The sequence below is a fragment of the Bufo gargarizans genome, chromosome 1 (genome assembly GCF_014858855.1).
Source record: "Bufo gargarizans isolate SCDJY-AF-19 chromosome 1, ASM1485885v1, whole genome shotgun sequence".
NCBI classification, from domain to species: domain Eukaryota; kingdom Metazoa; phylum Chordata; class Amphibia; order Anura; family Bufonidae; genus Bufo; species Bufo gargarizans.
In genome coordinates this window covers 356,904,551-356,925,562 of record NC_058080.1, presented here as the reverse complement: position 1 = coordinate 356,925,562, position 21,012 = coordinate 356,904,551, and the positions used below count along the sequence as shown (strand labels likewise).

The window sequence follows — 21,012 nt, the reverse complement described above, 5'->3', positions numbered from 1 at the left end:
TACATTCCTGTGGAAAAAAATTCATTCAGGCAAGTGTTCAGTTTTTTTGTCCGGAGATAAAACTGCAGCATGCTGCGGTATTATCTCCGTCCTGAAAAGTCAAAAAGACTGAACTGAAGACATCCTAGGGTTGGACGATATCAAAAATATTCCCACGATAACTATATTAAGAAATTTAGAAGAAAAAACACTTGGGGCCACAAGGAGACGTTACACTGTACGGGGGCAGCCACAAGGAGACGTTACACTGTACGGGGGCAGCCAGGCAGCCACAAGGAGACGTTAATTGTTATACTTTTATATGTCATTTTTCACCATTTTGGGCATCTGTAACTAGTCAATTGACTTCTAGTAACAACAAAAACATTACAGGGTTAATTCTGTACCAGAACAAGTGGTTTATAATAGGGATGTCCCAATACCATTTTTTTTTTTTTGGACCGAGTACCGATGCTCTTATTTAAGTACCCACCGATACCAATTATAACAATTAAATAAATAACACATTTATTTTGTGACCACTGACCAACCAAAAGTCCAATATCAGCCCCTCATGTGCCTCTCCCTCTTATCAGCCCCCTCTGGTAACTCAACCCGGCCCCCCCCCCCTAGTATTATTCATTCATTGGTGGCAGTGGCCACAGGGTCGTCCCCCCATCATTGGTGGCAGTGGGCAGTTCCGATCAGAGTCCCAGCAGTGTAATGCTGGGGCTCCGATCGGTTACCATGGTAGCCAGGACACTACTGAAGCCCTGGCTACCATGGTATGTTAGTGAGCAGCATTATACTCGCGTGCGGCGTGGCCGCCGGGTGCTCCTTCTTCTGTCTGTGCGGCGCATTACTAATGCTTATATGAGAAGAAGGAGCGCCCGGCGGCCACGGCACACGTGAGTATAATGCTGCTCACTAACATACCATGGCAGCCAGGGCTTCTTTTTTATATTTTTTTACGCCGTTCACTTAATGGGGTAGATCATGTGATATTTTTGTAGAGCCAGTTGTTACGGACGGACCTCTTGGAGACATTTAACTTCAATTTTTCACATTTTTTATTGATTTCTACTGTAACTGCGACTGACACAGTAGCCCCAGTTACAGGAAAATAGCCCCCAGAGAGGCTGTACAGTATTATTCATCGCTGTACAGCCTCATTGCAGGGCTGATCGAGGTCTATGGCAGACCCAACAGCTCCTGCACTATCCAGGTCCCAGCAATCACATGACCAGCAGGCCGGGACAGGAAGCAGCACATAGCTTCCTCAGCTGTATTCCTTCCCATGCATGGATACGCATCTGTTCCCATTGGCCCTTGCTGGTTTACAATGCCTTGTGTCCTGCCACGTCTGTATATCATGAAACACATAGGTCTGCAATTTTTATGTTTTGCAATAAAAGCTGCTAATGTTTTAGAAGAATAATTTCCTCCTTCCTTTTTTTGCTAGAATACAAATGGTTGATCTTCCAAGAGACAGATGGCAGAGTCACAGCACGAGAGCATTCAGGTTATGGTTTCTGCATTTAAAATATATCTGAATTGTAATGTAAAAGTTTACCAGCGGTTCCCATTATTTCACTTACCAGCTATTACAGTATTCACACATTCGTAGAGGAGAGACATTGCAGATGTACTTTATGGAAGAAAAAGAACCCAATTAAAAAGTGTGATAACACATAAAGGTGCAAGAAGCTGGATGAGAAGCGTATAATCATGAGCACAGCATCACAAGACAAGCACTGCAAAGAAGAAAGCCATCTCTTTATACAGGAGTGACCAGCAAACTGCATTTACATTAAGAGATGTCACCTCCAAAAACTCCCTTTAATGACAGTAATGGCTAAAAGGCTGATCCCAAATCTGTGATTTTTATCTATCTTTCTACTCATCTGCAAACAGGTCGGGTGCAGATGCATAGAAAACTGCTAAACTCCTAGGATCCATTAGGATGGCATCTGTAGAGGACTCAACTCTGGAACCCATTCCTTTCTCAAGAATGGGAATGTAGAAAACGTCATATGTGCAAGGTTGTCTCCATTCACAGCTATGATGTTTGAAAAAAGCAGTTTGGGAAGGAGAATGTTCGGAGGTGACCAAGTCTCTGTACGTCTCCTCCAAATAAATTGATTACTATGGCACCAACTGAAGATATGTCAAATGCATAAGACATAAAAATCAAGTACAATTGTGGAGGAAAGAAATACAGACAACGTAGCATGGAAATATCTTACCTGTGGATAAGGTTGGTCAGAGGCTCAATCAATTTTTTTCCCAACCTTGGTTCCAATGGAGTAAGTGCGCCAAACTACATGCAGAAAACCAAAGGAAATATAAAGTCAGCCTACACTGGCAATATTATGTGTCTCTATGTACAATACATAGAGATACAAGAGGTTTACAAAAGTTCATGCTTTCCTATTTCATAGTTCACGCCGTCTCTCAGGAAGGCCACAAACAATTTGAGCTAATGTCTTGGAAAAAACGTCTAGTCACAAAAAGGAGTTGAGGTTAAATATAAGTGAAGATCTTAGCCGACGGATTCATCTCTTGAGATGTGGTGCGAGTTTTTAATGCCGTCTAAGGAAGATGTTAATTACATGGGAAGAGAGTCACATGACAGGCTTACCAATTTGATAATTTTAATTAGGACCCAGTTGTTAGTGGAAGATGTCATGAGCTTGAAGAACAGCGGAGCCAATGACAGGTAGTTTTTGGGGTTTCTACGAGCTAGTTCACAAATAACATTGACCGCTGCAGACTGAACCCCTGGGAGGGGAAAAAAAAGTAGGTCATTTACAACCAATTTTATCAGTATGTTTTGAATGAAGAAGCAGTGGAAAGCACTTACCTGGATCAGGGTCCTCAAGCTTTTCCTTCAGTCTGGGGAATGCCGGGCGGAGAGACTCTGGATACTTGAGAAACACTTTATACATGATCAGGACAGCCTTCTTCCTAATGTATGGCTTTGTGTGGGACATCTGTAAGGAATGTGAAGGATTTTTACTGATATTACATAGATTGGCTCTGTTCGCATTAGAAACATGACTTCTGTCCTGAACAGGACCGCAGGAAATTCTGAAAGACCTCATTGAGGTTTGGTTTATATCATGTCTAAGGGAGTTTTTGGAAGTATACAGATAAAGTATACTTACATATGATGTCCATATACTCCCATAATAAAAATATAAATTCTTTTGCAGGATTTGTTTAGCAAAATTCTATACAGTTAAACAATTGCATGCCTGCTTTAAAGGAGGCTTACATGCCATTCATTTGCAAGTCGCATAAGTGGAGCTCTATGGGTGCATTCAAATTATGCATCGGAAGTTTCCCCTATGCATATACCAAACGTGGTATAAAATGCTATGAGAACATAATCTAACTTATAACAGGGGGCATCTGTTGAAAACTGTGCTACTGTTGCCTTGAAAACATTCAGTTCCTCAGAAGAACACAGCACAATGGGGGGGGGGGGAATAAAAGATTAATTTAAAAAAAAAGGGTTTTCCCAAGTGTTACTTATGACCTAGCCTCTGGATAGGTCATCAATATCCGATTGGTGGGGGTCTGACATCGCTGGTCAGCTCTTTGAGAAGGCATTTGTGCCCACAGTAGCACCACAGCATTCTCACCACGCACAGTGCCATCCATTGTATAAAGGCTGTGCTTGGTATTGCAATCAGCCCCATTCACTTCATTGCAGTTGGGCTGCGCCAAGGCCATGTGATCGATAAACGTAATGTCACACCACCTAGGAAAAGCTGGAGATGGCCGCGGCGCTACTGTGGGCGCTGGTGCCTTTTTAAACAGCTGTTTCGCGGAAGTCCCGGGTGTTGGACCTCCACCGATCAGAAACTGATGACCTAACCACAGGATAGTTCATCAGTAAAAAAACTAAACAAAAAAAAAAAAAAAAAAAAAAAACACACACTTGGAAAACCCCTTTACAAAACCTAGCCTAATGTAACAGGCAGCTTTGTCATTAGCTGTTTAGATACATTTTCAGTCATTAACAAATTTAACAGCAAAAGAAAAGTTAAAGTATAAGCTTATGGCGGTTTCTGTCCACGACCAAGAACTAGATTCTGTTTAACCACCGAATAGGTGGAGTTTTGCAACGTGGTTCTCAGCAGCACATGATGGACAGGTGAAGCACACAGGCTCCTTAAACCACTGCACTGTTAGAAATTCCAGGAATTCCTTATAAATTAATGTAATGCTTCAGTTTTAAAGGGTTATTAACTATTGAATACCAGGGCCAGGGGTGTGAAAAAAAAAAAAACACTACTTGTCGAAGGACTAAAGCGGGGGCTCAATCTACTTGTCCCTCATGACAATCTACTTGTCCTAATTCAAAAAATAATTTTAAATCAAACCCATATTTCCATGCACCACCACGCTTCCTTATGCAGGGAGGTTGGCTTGCGTTCCAGTCTTTGTGGTGTGAAATGACTCTAAGTTTAGTCCTCGTTCACACCAGATGATTCTGTCCAGAATGCACTACATCGCGACAGGCTCGCTATGTTGTGGGGCAGGAGGGGGCGTGACGATCCATTGAAGTGAACAGCACCGTAGCCACAGCCGCAGGCAATCGGATGCACGGGATCACAAGACACAATTATGCCTGAGGTCCGGTCAAAATGCTGCTGGACCGCAGGCATAATGTGCCTTGCAATCCTGTGCAGCCCTTCGCATTGCAGCCATTGGGCATGGTTATGGTTCCAATCAATTCAACAGAACACTACGCCCCCCCCCCCCTCCTGCCCCACAATATAGTTAGCCGGCCGCAATGCGGGGCAGTGCATTCTGGACAGAATCAGGCCAGAAAGCACTTCCTGGGTAAACCAGGCCTTAATGTGATCACAGCGATTAGTTTAGTGCACACTCTTGCTCTTAGCACATTACTACCCGTACCTCTAGGTGGTTTAGGCAAATTAGCTGCTGATGTGGCATGGAAAGGACTCCCCTCACCTTCCCAGTTTGACAAAACCTGCAGAAAGGGGGTCCTCTGAGGGGTGCTGGCAAAGTTGAGAGTTCTATCAATGCCCCTGGCTCTGTAACGGCTCTGTCACTGCTCCTCCCCCCGAGCCTGGGACGTGACAGAACCTTTCTTTGCTCCACACCTCCAGCTCTGTCATTTCTTCTTCCCCGCGCTGTCACTACACCACGCCCCCCCCTCCCCACCTTATAGGTAATAAGTGGTACATCAGTGGTGACATGACTGACGACTAGAACTGGAAGGGGGAAGCGGGGGGCACAGATTTGGACATTATACTGAGTAAGGGGCACTTCTGGAGGCGTTCTATTGTATGGAGGGCACTTAAAGGGCTTTATACTGCTGCAAACTGGTCATTAGACTCCGTGTATTGTTCTAGTGACACACGAGTCTTAACTCAAAGAATCCAATGAGTCTATAAGTAGGATCATTGGATTCTTAGACCTGGGGTACGACTCCCTGTACTGTGTGTGCCTCGGTGCTTGTGCCTTAGCTCTGATTGGTTGCAGGGCGGGGAGGGGCGGGGCTGGCTTCCACTCCTCCCTGCTGCCATCTGACTGAGATGTTTCACGCGGATCAGCTCAGTCAGGTGAATAGACTCCTCCGGTACAGAGAAATGATTCGTTCATGGGCCAAGCTACTGAACAAACTACCTGCCCGGAGCCCGGAACTGCATGTCCCGGGCGTCAGGCGATACGATTTCCACACCCCTGCAGGGCTATGAGGGGGAAAAAAAATTAAGAAATACAAACAATGTGTCTCCCAGCCTTTAGAAAAATAATCACAGCCCAAAAGGTCTAACCAATATTGAGGAAGAGATTATATTTACCATTAAAAAGTAAAAGGTTAAAGGGGTTGTGCAGTGCTACCAGACTTAAAACCTATCCTCAGGATAGGTCATCAATTGCAGATGGATGGGGTCCTACTCCTGACACTCCTGCCAATCACCTGTTTGAAGGGATCACAGCACTCACGTGAGCGTGGCTTCCGCTTCAAGATGACCTGCCATTGTCTCCTCCTCCTTCGTAGCAGTGGCGTAGTGTGTCTACAACTGGTAATCCTATTCACTTGAACAGGATGGAGCAGTTGTAAATAATACACTGCGCGGTCACAGAGGAGACGACATGCAGGTCATTTAAAGAGGATGCAGTGCTTGCACGAGTGCCATGCCCCAATCAGACAGGTCATCGGCAGGGGTGCCAGGAGTCGGAGTCCCGAGGACAGGTCATCAATATTATGCCACTGCACAAGCCTTTTAATAGGGCAAATGGACAGAGGAGGTCTTTATGACACAACCCCTTTAAAGTATAGCTTATGTTTTCAGTGTAGTCTACTGCACTTACCAGCGTCATGATGTCATTTGCTAAATCCCTGGCCAAGTCTGGAGTGACAAAACAAGACAGCCCGGTCAGGGCCACACCAGTATCATACTGATTAGGACTGCTAAGATCCTAAAAATAAACAATTTGTTTGTTATAACAGGTTACATTCAAGTTTTCTCATAACTGAACAGATTCAACATCTTTCAAGTGCAACTTTTTAAGTGCACATACCGAATTATACCAGAATGTAATATTATGGATATGGAACCCACTTTGTCATCACTGCCTACTGACCATCACCCAATTCTCTCCTCTCCAGGTATGTCTCCACTGAAGCTTACTGCTGCACCCAGCTTTTCCAGTCCGATATTGTCCACACCCCCTGATCTTTCCTTCTCATCCCCTGGTATGTCTGCATTGAACTATTAATGTCTCTTTCCCTGCTGGACTTCTTGAGTATTTGTTTACATTTACCATTTCACCCCTGTATCTAGTCCTCCCCTGATTAGGCCAAATTTAGCCCCCTCCCCTCTTATTCACACTTGATTGAACACTGAGTGGTATGAATCTAAGTCCTTAGGTATTTCAGACCTTGGTCTTTTCAATGCAACATCTTTCAAGGGAAACTTTTTAAGTGCACATACCGAATTATACCAGAATTGCACCAGAAGGGGACCAAAGGAAATTACAGAAATAGTAAAGGCAAACAATGTTTCAATCTTTCATCTCACTCTACACACTTTTCCTAACCCTCCTGAAATACCCCCTATCACAATCAATGGCTGAACACTCTCCCCGGTCACCCAAGTCCACTGCCTTGGAGCGACCTTGGATTCTCCCCTCTGCTTCCACCTCAGACTCCAACTCAAAAACATCTCCCGCATCCGCCGTTTCCTCAACTTGACCAGCTTCAACCTCACCTACTGTGTCCTTCTCTCATACCTTGCAGATTGTAAGCCCTCATGGGCAGGGCCCCCTCTCCTTCTGTACCAGTTTGTAACTCGTCTTGTTCATGCTTAGTGCAGTTGTCTGTATTATGTATGTATACCGCTTTTCATATGTACAGCGCTATGGAATGAATGGCGCTTTAATAATAAATAGCTTTACCCTCAAAAATATTCCAACAATTTGATAAAACATTGAGGATACTCTAGGGTCAAAACTACTAAGCCAATGGTCTTTGCGCTGCTTACCTTTCTAATCTGATTTGTGGTCAGCATAATAACGTCCGTGCCTTCATGAAAGCATTGTGAGGCAGCTAAGTATCCAATCCTCTGGACAACATAGAAGCAAACAGAAAAAAAAACTGTCCTTACATGCATAAAACAAGTAAAAAAAAATGGCAAGCTATGAGCTTGCTCACAGTAGTGTTGCATTTTTTGTCTGTGTGTCGCATTAGAGGAACAGAAATATAGGAAAAAACTGCTCCAATGTAATCTCTTTGCTATCAGTTGTGCTCAGTTTGTGTCAGGCTTCAGGTATTTGGACGGAAGAAATAGTGCTTTCTGCTGCAGGGTTTTTTCCCCAAAAAAAAGTATCGGAAATGTGATGTCAGAATGACTGATAGAAAATTGTAAGTCTTCTGTTTGCATCAGTCATTTAATCCATTAACAAATTGTCTGTAGTGGTCACGTGTTGTCGACATGACGTCACTGAGGCATGGGGTGTGTGAAGTACTTACCCCCTCTTACGGATCAATGTTTGTCCTATTTTCGATGCTATGGCAGAACAGAAATATGAAAAACCTCAACGCAGACAAGTCCCAAGTTTGTTTTAAATCTTACCTTGAAAGTAAATTTTGAGGCACTCATCACCTCAATGATATTGAATGCAGCCCAGCTGATGTCATAGCCCAGCATTTGTAACTGTTGACAGAAGGGAAAAGCAAAATCACTATAACTAATACACAAGCAATATTAATCAGAAGAATTATGAAAAGTTATGGAAATCCACTTCAGGATCTGCCTTATCGAATTAAGTTCCTAATGTGGGTCTACAGAATTTTACTACTGATGGCCTATGCTCAGGACAGGCCATCAAAATCTGATTGTTAGGGGACCGAAACCCCATCAATCAGGTGTTCTACAGTAGCTCTGGACCCTGAACTACACACTACTGTGGAGAGGACAGAGCTGGTTACTAAAGCGTACTACCCTTCAGTAGCGTTGGCGCCATCTCGAAACAGCTGATAAGTGAGGGTGTTAGACCTCCATCATACAGATACTGATGGGCTATCCTGAGGATGGGCCATCAATAGTAAAATCCTACATAACCCTTTTAAAGAGGTTTCAGAGAATGAGAAGGTGGTAAGACTCTGATCACAAGAATGGGGTGCATGTCCACCCCTTGAATGAATGAGCAGTCAAGAAAGCCCTGTTCAAACTGACTGATTAAGATAACTGAGCAGAGCACTTGGGTATCTCCTGTGGAGCAGTGATAGGTTTTCATTCTAGGAAAACCCTTTATGGTTCTAATGAGAGTTTTTCTATGAGTGAATCTGAATCAAAAGGGGTTGTCTCAAACACAAATCCTTCCATATACCTCATTAGGGCAGTGCATATGGACATCAGAGGTGGAGCCTCCTACTCAGCAGGAACCTCCTAGGCGTAAGAGCCACTAACTAGGAGCATGTGTGGTGGAACCGGTCCAGCTAAGTATTACGATTAGTCATACATCATACAATATTTCCTCTGCAGCTCCTACATCAGGTCAAATGTATGGGGAGATCACCTGTTATATCGTGAAAATCCGCTGATCACATCCATTTTTTACGCAATGTATCTTTTAAAGAGGATTTTAGCCCAAATGTACAAATTATCATATTGGTTGACACCAAAGTGTCCCTTGGGTCTGTTCACGTATTTTTGCTTTACGTCAAGTGGATACGTTTAGACATGCAGTAAAAAATAAAAATTATAAAGTATACAAACTTATGCAATTTTGTGGTTATCCATCTTTTTTTTAAAGACCCTGACTGGTGGCTGAGACGGCTGCCACTAACTGGTGGCTGCGGCAGAGACGGATGGCCTTGATCACTTGGTATTACACTTTTTTTTTTTTTTTATCACCATACATCACAAAAAAGTATTTTTTTGGCCTATTTTTTTTATGGCGTTCACCAGACAGGTTGGATAACATACTATTTTTATAGAGCAGGTTGTAATGGACAGAGCGATGCCCAATATGTGCATTTTTCATTTATTTTATAGTTTACACAATAAAAGCATAAAATGTGTGTGTGTGTGTGTGTGTGTGTGTGTTTTATTTTTTTGTTATGGTGTTCACCAGATGGGCTTTACAGTGTACTGCAGTGTATTGAACTCACACTAAGGGTGCATTCACATGCCAGTATAAATAGATCCGCATCCAGTCCGCAAATTTGCAGAACAGGTGTGGACCCATTCATTTCAATGGGGCCGCAAAAGATGCGGACAGCACACCGTGTGCTGTCTGCATCTGTTGTTCAGTTCCGCAAAAAAGATAGTGCATGTCCTATTCTTGTCCGCAACTGCGGACAAGCTTAGGCATTCTCCATATAGCGTTGGCCATGTGCGGTCCACAAAATGCGGAACGCACACGGCTACTATCCGTGTTTTGCGGATCCGCAAAACACTTAGTCGTATGAATACACCCTTAGCCTGATCAGGCTCCTGCCTTTAGCAGGAGGCTGATCAGGCTTAGATATACCACAGCAAGCCAGATGCCTGTGAATTCCCCCGGTTGCCATGGTAACCATCAGGATGCTGCCACAGCACAGCAGCCCGATGGGGGAGGGACCTCCTTCCCTCAGTTTACCCTTCAAGCATTGGCCGCTGCTACATCAGAGCAGCAGCCCGATGGTTAGCCCCTTCATACAGCGGTCCATAAGGACCACGGCGTGGAAGGGGTTAAATGGCCGCCATCGGTGCCAGCATCGATGTCGGCCGTTTCAAGCATAGTGTTAGCTGGACATTACAGCTAACACTCTGCCCGCTGCCATCCTGAAAGGGGGGGCTGCGCGCTCTGCATCTCCTGAGCCGTGAGAAGAGCGGACGGCTGCAGGGCAACTGTGCCAGGAGCAGACGGCGGCGGGGGGAGCTGTGGCCTTGGAAAGTATCTACGGGTAGTCAGGCTGCAGGGAAACTTGTGTGTAGCACTGTGTCCCTGTGGAGGGCTGTGTCCCGATAGGACGCCCGCGCATGCCCAGTGCAAAACTGGTGACACACACACGGACACAGCGCACTCACACAGGGATTATATTATTATAGATACGTCAAGCCATAAGTTTCCATACGTTTTTTTTTGCTTTTACAAATGTATCCGCTTGACGTACAACAAAAACAAAATGTGAACAGCCCCTAACATGATCATTCAGTAACATAGCTACTGCGATGCCGTGCCCACAATGGGCAAAGCTATGGATAGCGCAGGATCTCGGTGCAGAGAAGGAGGACGCAAAGGAAGAGTAGGGCGGGCAGAGGAAGAGGCTGGGGCGGGGATATGATGAAAAGAGGCAGAACAGCCTGGGCACCAACAAGGTGAACGCCGCCCCTGGGCACTTGTGAGCCCTAATTTACATATGAATAAAGGTCTGTTTTTGCGTTAGGGGAACTTCACAAGAAAACATCAAAGGTACCATTAGAATCATAGACTGCTATGCTAGAGGTCTATAAAAGGTCAAAATCTGGTGACAGGTTCCCTTTAAGTTTTATTTCATCTTGGATTTCAGGCTGACAATGTGGTCCCCAACCAGAAAAGGTGGTGCACCACTGCTTTAAACAACAATTACCAGAGAATTTCTCTGCCGTCTTGGACAACCCCTTTAATGACAATATCAAAAAGTATCAGATCATAGGAGGATAAAAAGGGGATGACTCATTATTCCTTTAAACATATCACTTTCAACAATATTTTTTGAAGGTCTATAGAAGTTTTGTCAGATGATTTTTTTATTTTTTTTTACATTACACTAAATGGATGCTACATAACAAGTCTGTCGATAAGGAGACAATTGCCAAAACTAGATAGAGCAAATTTCAGCCAGACTGATGCTGTGCTTTAAAAGTCTGAAATTTAAATAACACATCCTCATGAGAATCTGTTGTTGTACAGGTTCCTACAGAACAGTGCAACTTCTCATCACTAGAAAAGTAATCCAAGTAAAAACCTAAAGGGCATCAGTCAGCAGATTTGTACCTATGACACTGGCTGCCCTGTAGCATGTGCACTTGGCAGCTGAAGGCATCTGTTTGTCCTCTGTTTGTCCCACGTTCATACTGTATGTGCCCGCCTTGCTGGGAAAAATTACGTTTGCATATACAGTGAGGAACAGAAGTATTTGAACACCCTGCAATTTTGCAAGTTCTCCCACTTAGAAATCATGGAGGGGTCTGAAATTAACATTGTAGGTGCATTCCCACAAAGACTAAATATAATAAAAAATACAGGAAATCACATTGTATGATTTGTAAAGAATTTATTTGTCCTGCACTGCTGAACATAAGTATTTGAACACCTCAGGCCTTTTTCAGATGGGCGTTGCGGGTAAAAGTGCGGGTGCGTTGCGGGAACACCCCCGATTTTTCAGCGCAAGTGCAAAACATTGTCATGCGTTTTGCACGCTCGTGAGAAAAATCGCACATGGTTGGTACCCAAACCCGAACTTCTTTACAGAAGTTGGGTCTGGGATCGGTGTTGTGTAGATTGTATTATTTTCCCTTATAACATGCTTATAAGGGAAAATAATAGCATTCTGAATACAGAATGCACAGTACAATAGCGCTGGAGGGGTTAAAAAAATTTGTTTTAACTCACCTTAGTCCTCTTGATCGCGTAGCCCGGCATCTCTTCTGTCTCCTTTGCTGAACAGGACCTGTGGTGAGCATTCATTGCAGCAACAGGACCTGTGGCGACGTCACTCCGGTCATCACATGATCCATCACCATGGTAAAAGATCATGTGATGGAACATGTGGCGACGTCACTCCAGTCATCACAGGTCCTGTTCAGCAAAGGAGACAGACGAGATGCCGGGCAGCGCAATCAAGTGGACTAAGGCGAGTTAAATTATTTTTATTTCTTAACCCCTCCAGCGCCATTTTACTATGCATTCTGTATTCAGAATGCTATTATTTTCCCTTATAACCATGTTATAAGGGAAAATAATAATGATCGGGTCTCCATCCCGATTGTCTCCTAGCAACCGTACGTGAAAATCGCACCGCATCCGCACTTGCTTGCGGATGCTTGCAATTTTAACGCAACCCCATTCATTTCTATGGGGCCTGCGTTACGTGAAAAAACGCACAAAATGGAGCATGCTGCAATTTTCACGCAACGCATAAGTGATGTGTGAAAATCACCGCTCATGTGAACAGCCCCATAGAAATGAATGGGTCGGTATTCAGTGTGGGTGCAATGCGTTCAACTCACGCATCACATCTGCGCGGAATACTCGCCCGTGTGAAAGGGGCCTTAGAAACAGCAAGAATTCTGGCTCTCAAAGACCTGTTACTGTGCCTTTAAAAAGTCCACCTCTACTCCACTCATTAATCTAACTTAGTAGCACTTGTCTGAGCTCTTTAAAGACACCTGTCCACCCCACAGTCAGTCAGACGCCAACTATTACCATGGGCAAGACCAAAGAGCCGTCAAAAAGCTGGAGAGGGCTACGGGGCAATTGCCAAGCAGCTTGGTGAAAATAGATCAACTGTTGGAGCAATTTATAAAATGGAAGAGGCTAAAGACTACTGTCAGTCTCCCTCAGACTGGGGCTCCATGCAAACTCTCACCTCGTGGGGTATCACTGATGATAAGAAAGGTGAGTAATCAGCCCAGAACTACAAGGGAGGAGCTGGGACCACAGTTTCAAAGGTCACTGTCGGAAGAACTCTACGCCGTCATGGTTTCAAATCATGCAGTGCACGGAAGGTTCCCCTGCTCAAGGCATCACATGTCCAGGCCCATCTGAAGTTTGCCAATGACCATCTGGAGGATCCAGAAGAGGCATGAGAGAAAGTCATGTGGTCAGATGAGACCAAAGTAGAACTTTGTGGTCTAAACTTCACTCGTCGCGTTTGGAGGAAAAAGAAGGATGAATTGCATCCCAAGAACACCATCTCTACTGTGAAGCATGGGTATGGTAACATATAGCTTTGGGGGTGCTTTTCTGTAAAGGGAACAGGATGACTGCATTGTATTAAGGAGAGGATGAATGGGGCCATTTATTTTGAGATTTTGAGCAACAACCTCCTTCCCTCAGTCAGGGCATTGAAGATGGGTCGTGGCTGGGTCTTCCAACATGACAACGACCCAAAGCACACAGCCAGTATAACCAAGGAGTGGCTCCGTAAGAAGCATATCAAGGTTCTGGAGTGGCCTAGCCAGTCTCCAGACCTAAATCCAATAGAACATCTTTGGAGGGAGCTGAAACTCTGTGTTGCTCAGCGGCAGCCCCGAAACCTGACAGATTTAGAGGAGATTTGTGTGGAGGAGTGGGCCAAAATCCCTGTTGCAGTGTGTGCAAGAACTACAGGAAACATTTGACCTCTGTAATTGCAAACAAAGGCTTCTGTACCAAATATTAACACTGATTTTGGGTACTTTCACACTTGCGGCAGGACGGATCCGACAGGCTATTCACCCTGGCCAATCCATCCTTCTGCCGTTTCGCCGCTCTGTCCCCATTGACTATAATGGGGACAGGGCGGCGCAGTACGTCAGTTCGCGGCGAGAGGCCACCGGACTAAAAAGTCGGACATGCAGGACTTTTAGTCCGGCGGCCTTTCGCCGTGCACTGCCGTACTGTGCCGGAGCCATAGTTAATGGGGACGGAGCGGCGGTCCGGCGGCTCGGCTAAACAGCGGAAGGAAGAATCCGACAGGGTGAACAGCCTGTCGGATCCGTTCTGCCGCAAGTGTGAAAGTACCCTTTCTCAGGTGTTCAAATACTTATGTTCAGCAGTGCAAGGCAATTAAATTAATTACAAATCATACAATGTGATTTCCCAAATTTTGTTTTGTAACTCTCTCTCTCAGAGTGGGAATGCACCTACAATGTGAATTTCAGACCTCTCCAAGTGGGAGAACTTGCGAAATCGCAGGGTGTTCAAATATTTCTGTTCCTCACTGTATGCAAAAGAGCCTCTAGGAGCAATGGAGGTTTTGCAGTTACTAAAGCAGGCATCCTCAAACTGCAGCCCTCCAGCTGTTGCAAAACTCCCAGCATGCCCAAACAGCCTACAGGTATCAGCCTACAGCAGGGCATTGTGGGAGTTGTAGTTTTACAACAGCTGGAGGGCCACAGTTTGAGAATGCCTGTACTAAAGGTTCTGCTCTCTCTGCGACTGCCGCACACTCTGTACTTTGATTGACAGGGCCAGGTAGGCATGATGACATTTACCTTGCCTGGTCCAGTTAAAGTGCAGAGGGTGCAGCAGTTGCAGAGAAATCTGAGCCTCTAGTGTAACAGCAACGCCCCTGTTGCTCCTAGAAGCTTAGCTGCATATATTAAAATATAATTTGCTGGCAGATGCCCTTTAAAAGACATGTCTAAAACGCCATGTCTAGAGCTTGCTGCCTAGGGTCACAGCCTGTAGCTTAACTTCGGCCTGCTGGATGGGCACGCTCAGTTCAGGAACAAGAAGTTTTAGTAGGGAGCAACAGGGTGTCAAAAACTGTACAGGCATGTTTAAGAAGTAGCATCAGTTTTGTACTGTTCTCTGTGTGTTATGACCCTGCAGCCATCTTTCAAGTTTCTCGCTGGACCACCAGAAAGCCCCAGTACACAGGTTAATTGGTGGACAGTAAACACCACAACTTTACCTTTCGAAAGACTGGGAGGGCAGAGGTTTCGGAAGGAGTCTGGAGCTGCAACATTACCTCTCTAAATAGAGCGAATTTGAGTCATTTGCTACTTTTCTCCGGAAAGTATGCCTTTCCTACAGTAGAAGTTTTCAGGGAAGGCTGCCTGCTTGGCTGTATACAATCTACGTAGTAGCGCGGCTACAGGCTCACAAGAAAAGGCACGCACTAATTGGACTCTAGTATATTGGGGCTCTCCTCCTGCCCCGGCAGATCACCTTTGAGTTTCAGTAAGAGAGAAATACAGATGAGAGTCATGCTGTCTCCACCACTGATGAAGGAGCACAAAGCTCCGAAACGCGTTTGGATTCTAAAGTGACAGTACACATGGGAGCAGTAATATCCTTACGTTGAAATTATTGGACTATATGCTACCCATTTGTTCACAGCAAGAAGGAGCGCTCCGCAATCCTCATCACCTATTTAAGCACTCCGCAATCCTCATCACCTATTTAAGCACTCCGGAGCAGGAAAGATCGGCATCCCCGCAACAGGTGGGACGCCAGGCATAGTGGAAGTGTCAAAGGTGTTTAGACTGCAGCTAATACCTTTACTCTGCACGAAGGCTCCGTGATCATATGGATGAACTGGTAACGTAAGCATCTATTTGAATATCAATACTTATCACAGGGGTTACTGCAACAATTATAATCCAGTGATAACAAGTAAGGCTGTCTGCACTGATGACTGTCTATAACTAATTTACAGTGGATACTTATTACCTAGAGCTTACATCGATACAGCGCAGGTGCAATCAAGTGAAGTGTAAGGACAGTGTTCCAAATCGGACCTTGATATTTTCGTTCTCAGTGTATTATAACAACACTCATATAGAGTACTGCTGGCTATTTGCCCTATCCATTTGATTTGCATCTTCTGATCAATTATATATTGTGATTTATGGAAACAGCTTGTTGTGAAGATAACCGCGTACCAGTTATGATACAAGTGTACGTGCATAATCACCCATCAGGTCTAGCTACAAACCACAACCTACACCAATTATGTTTTGGTGAAATACATTTTTTTTTTTTTTTGTTTCTTATTAAATTTTTTTGATGTATTCAGTATAATATAAATATACACATATACATATACACATATACATACATACATATACACAGTGCTGCCCATAATTATTCATACCCCTGGCAAATTCCAACTTTAATTTTATTCAACCAGCAAGTAATTTTTTGACGGGAAATGACATAGGTGTCTCCCAAAACATAAGACGATCTACAAGAGGCATTATTGTGGAAAATAAAACATTTCTCAGCTTTTATTTGTCCAGTCCAAAATTATTCATACCCTTCTCAATAATCAATAGAAAAGCCTTTATTAGCTATTACAGCAATCAAACACGTCCTATATTTGCAGACCAGCTTCTTGCATGTCTCCACAGCTATTTTTCCCTATTCATCTTTAGCAATGAGCTCCAAATCTTTCAGGATGGAGGGTCTTCTTGTCATCACCCTGATCTTGGATTCAAGTCTGGACTCTGGCTGGGCCACTCCAAAACATTAAAGGGAACCCGTCACCTGGATTTTGTGCATAGAGCTGAGGACATAGGTTGCTAGATGGCCGCTAGCACATCTGCAATACCCAGTCCCCATAGCTCAGTGTGCTTTTATTGTGTATAAAAAAAAAAAAAAAAAAAAAAATTTGATACATATGCTAATTAACCAGAGATGAATCACAGACAGGACTCATCTCAGGTAATTTGCCCATGTATAAAATAGTTTTGTTTTTTTACACAATAAAAGCACACAGAGCTATGGGGACTGGGTATTGCAGATGTGCTAGCGGCCATCTATCAACCCATCTCCTCAGCTCTATACACAAAATCCCGGTGACAGGTTCCCTTTAATGTTGTTGTCTGCTAACCATTTCTTCGCCACTTTTGCTGTGTGTTTTGGCTCATTGTCATGCTGAAATGTCCACTGGTGCCCAAGGCCAAGTTTCTCTGCAGACTGCCTGATGTTGTCGTTGAGAATCCTCATGTATTGCTCTTTTTTCATGGTGCCGTTTACTGTGATTAGGTTCCCTGGTCCATTGGCTGAAAAACACCCCCAAAGCATTAGGTTCCCACCACCATGTTTGACAGTGGGGATGGTGTTCTTTCGGTTGAAGGCTTCTCCTTTTTTTTTTTACGACAAATGAAGGAAACCTCATTGTGACCAAACAATTCCATTTTTGTTTCATCTGACCATAAAACAGAAGTCTTCTTCTTTGTTCAGATGAGCTTTTGCAAAGGCCAAGTGAGCTTTTGTGTGCCTGGTCTGCATCCGTGGAACCCAGCAGTGTGCAGTGTCCGTTGTATTGTCTGCCTTGAGACATTGCCACCAGCAAAGCCCAGATTTACCAGGATGGCCTTGGTAGTGATCCTTGGATTCTTTTTCACCTGTCTAATAATCCTCATGGCCAGCACAAGTGTCACTTTTGGCTTCCGACCATGTCCTCTGAGATTTTCCACAGTGCGGAACATCTTGTATTTTTTGCTCAAATGTAAATAAAAGCTGAGAAATGTTTTTTTTCCACAATAATGCCTCTTGTTCATTGTCTTATTATCTTTTGGGAGACACCCATGTCATTTCCTGTCCAAAAATTACTTGCTGTTTGAATAAAAGTAACTTAAAGTAACTTTATTTGCCAAGGGTATGAATAATTATGGGCAGTACTGCGTAATATATATATCTCTAAATAGTGTTTTAAAGAGGAGATATATAGATATATATATATATATAACCTTTTTGCTGTTGTTGTGATAGTTTTCCCTGCAACAGCCAGAAAACGGAGTGCCCTCCATAATATTTACTTTTCTATTCAGATGAGTCATGCTGCCTTATTTTACCAGCAGCTCTACTGCATGAACACTGCTCACCGATAACAAGCAGATCATCGATCATCGTGGTAAAGTAGCTTCCGGTCACCTTTTTTTTTTACTTCTGTACCAAAACTAGCACCAGAATATATTCGTAACATAGTATATAAGGCTGAAAAAAAGACATTTGTCCATCCAGTTTGGCCTGTTATCCTGCAAGTTTATCCAGAGGAAGGGGAAGGGGGGGGGGGGGGGGGGGGGAACTGAGGTAGAAGACAATTTTTCCAACGACCCCTCTCTAGTAGCTATAGCCTGTAATAATATTATTATTATTACTACACTCCAGAAATACATCCAGGCCCTTCTTGAACTTACCGTCGCCACCTCCTTAGGCAGAGAGTTCCGGTGTTTTCAGTATACAGTAATAATAAAAATATTGGTGAGAATATAAGCCATTTTTGTGGCAAAGGCTTAGGCATGGTGCTGAATCACTATGTATGGAGACGTATTAGCAATGCTCCAAGGGAAAGAAAATGCAAAGAGGTATCTCCCCAAGGAAGAGAACCATCTCACTGACACCACCTATTGGAAGTGGCTCCCTATGAGTCAAATCCACCTTTCCAACAACCCTTGGACCTTGAAAGGTGAATAGCCAAGATGGCTACCTGGCCTGGCTATATTCCCTTGTCAACCGGATTTTGTCTCATAGGGAGCAACTTCGAAGAGGTGGCACTGCAAAGCTTGAATGTGGTTGTAAGACCTTGTGGAAAGTCCGGTGTTTTCTTGCAGCATGGCAATGATATTTCTAAAATAAATTATCTTCTATACTTGTACTGTAATGCTACATAAATTCCACTATGGAGAGAGTGCAGCATTTATACCATGTGTGGTTGTACATTTATAGTTTCTAATGACCAGAGCTGAATTCTGGTTAGAGCTTCTCAGATGAAGTTGGGGAGAAATCTGCATTTCCATGATAAATTCAGCAGTAACCAAATGGTGCCGATTTTGTTGCGGAATTAATCGCAGCATTGCAGAAATGCTGCAGGTTTCACCCTCTGCACTGCTAAGGGCGACACCTATAAGCAACTGCATTCAAATGTGTACTGTAAAAAAACTAAAACATGGCAGATAATAAAGGAGACAATTACTCACATAGGTCAGCTTGCAGACGGCATTTGCTTTAACAGCAATGTTGTCTTGCTTAAGTTCTTGTTTGATCTCATCGATACAGTGAGAGATATACTTTGCCTGGAAGAAAAAACAAATGCAAAGTAAGCATAGAACAATAACAAGCTGACAACATAAAAAACACAGTTTCTACCACCCAGATATAGAGATGTAGGGACAAAGGATTAGCCCAAGTATATGGCCTAACAGTCAGGCCAATGATTGGAAGTGAACGTGCGTTCCCCATCACTACTGCACTTCCATACTTCTGTAGATTATAGCTTGTTACATATCCCTCATCAATGCCCCTGTGGCTGCTCTGACATGGACATAACATCATAGGCCTCTTTCACACGGCAGTCATGTTTTTGGCCCGGATAAGATGCAGATGCAGATATACACACACACACACATATATATAATATTTATATATGTTTTAACTCACCTTAATCCACTTGCTCGCGCAGCCCGGTATCTCTTCTGTTTTCATCTTTGCTGTGCACAGTATTAGGACCTTTGATGACGTCACTGCGCTCATCACATGGTCCGTCACATGATCCATCACCATGGTAAGATCATGTGATGAGCGCAGTGACGTCATCAAAAGTCCTATTCCTGTGCACAGTAAAGATGAAGACAGAAGAGATGGCGGCTGCGCGAGCAAATGGATTAAGGCGAGTTAAATTATTATTCTTTTTTTTTAACCCCTCCAGCCCTATTGTACTATTCATTCTGTATTAAGAATGCTATTATTTTCCCTTATAACCATGTTATAAGGAAAATAATAATGATCGGGTCCCCATCCCGATCGTCTCCTAGCAACCGTGCGTGAAAATCACACCGCATCCGCACTTGCTTGCGAATGCTTGCAATTTTTACGCATCCCCATTCACTTCTATGGGGCCTGCGTTGCGTGGAAAACGCACAAAGAGGAGCATGCTGCGATTTTCACGCAACGCACAAATGATGTGTGAAAGCCACCGTTCACCTGCACAGCCCCATATAAATGAATAGGTCTGGATTCAGTGCGGGTGCAATGCTTTCACCTCACACGTGAAAGGGGCCATAGAATAGAAGACAGAGCTGCATGGACACAGCCTAGAAAGGAAGATAAGAGCAATACAGGTAAAACACATTACAAAATGACAGCTCCCTTCATGAACGACGATTTTAAAGGACGTTGCAAACTGGAAAACCTGTTAGATCCATTGCAAAGTTGTATACCCCAGGACAGGAATGTCAGTAAGTATGCGGATGAGGAGGATTTGTGCAGCTGATCTACACGTTAGTAAATTGTTCAATTATTAAAGTTAAGCTCCCCCATCGATTATATAATGTTCAAATCCAGCATCAAGTACCGTAATATAACTAACTGACGATACTGAACATTTTATGTCATCTGAATGACTTAAAAGCACTTAATGGCACCCCAAGAATGTATACAAAAAAAAATAAAACTGTATATGGGTGCGGAATACCTTTAAATAGACGAATACTCAGTGCAGGTGTTATGTTAACACCTTAAAAACGAAGCCGAGTTTGGCAATTAAAGGGGTTGTCAGAGTTATTTTTTTGTTCTAACTAGGCAAATGTAACAACTTTCCAATTCACTCACTTTATCTCCAGTGCCTGGTTTATCAAATTTCACTGAGGGTCACATGACCTGTGATGTCAGCTTCTCTCCCTGCTCTGATAAAGGTCATTTACAAGCCTGTAAACGAGAGTCACTGTGCTGGCCACTCCCCCTTCACTGCCATCTACTCTCTGCTAGGATTTCTAACCCCGTCAGCTGCACAGCTCTGCAGGCAGTGAGGAGACAATGCTGGGCACTGGAGATAACCCGGCCTGGATTCCTGCTGAGAGCAGGAGC

At 43.8% G+C, this 21,012-nt stretch overlaps 1 protein-coding gene across 3 annotated transcripts in view; it reads right to left on the bottom strand.

The window, feature by feature from the left end:
• Positions 1 to 21,012, bottom strand: part of AP3D1 (adaptor related protein complex 3 subunit delta 1) — a 113,535-nt gene that overhangs the window by 70,411 nt on the left and 22,112 nt on the right. For all 3 annotated transcript variants that reach the window (XM_044269007.1, XM_044269011.1, XM_044269016.1), the window contains exons 2-9: positions 19,128 to 19,223; positions 8,097 to 8,177; positions 7,506 to 7,586; positions 6,334 to 6,441; positions 2,843 to 2,972; positions 2,621 to 2,760; positions 2,226 to 2,299; positions 1,578 to 1,627 (exon numbers count right to left, since the gene is read on the bottom strand). In XM_044269007.1, coding sequence (XP_044124942.1) covers positions 1,578 to 1,627; positions 2,226 to 2,299; positions 2,621 to 2,760; positions 2,843 to 2,972; positions 6,334 to 6,441; positions 7,506 to 7,586; positions 8,097 to 8,177; positions 19,128 to 19,223 — 760 coding nt within the window. The remainder of the gene's footprint in view (positions 1 to 1,577; positions 1,628 to 2,225; positions 2,300 to 2,620; positions 2,761 to 2,842; positions 2,973 to 6,333; positions 6,442 to 7,505; positions 7,587 to 8,096; positions 8,178 to 19,127; positions 19,224 to 21,012) is intronic.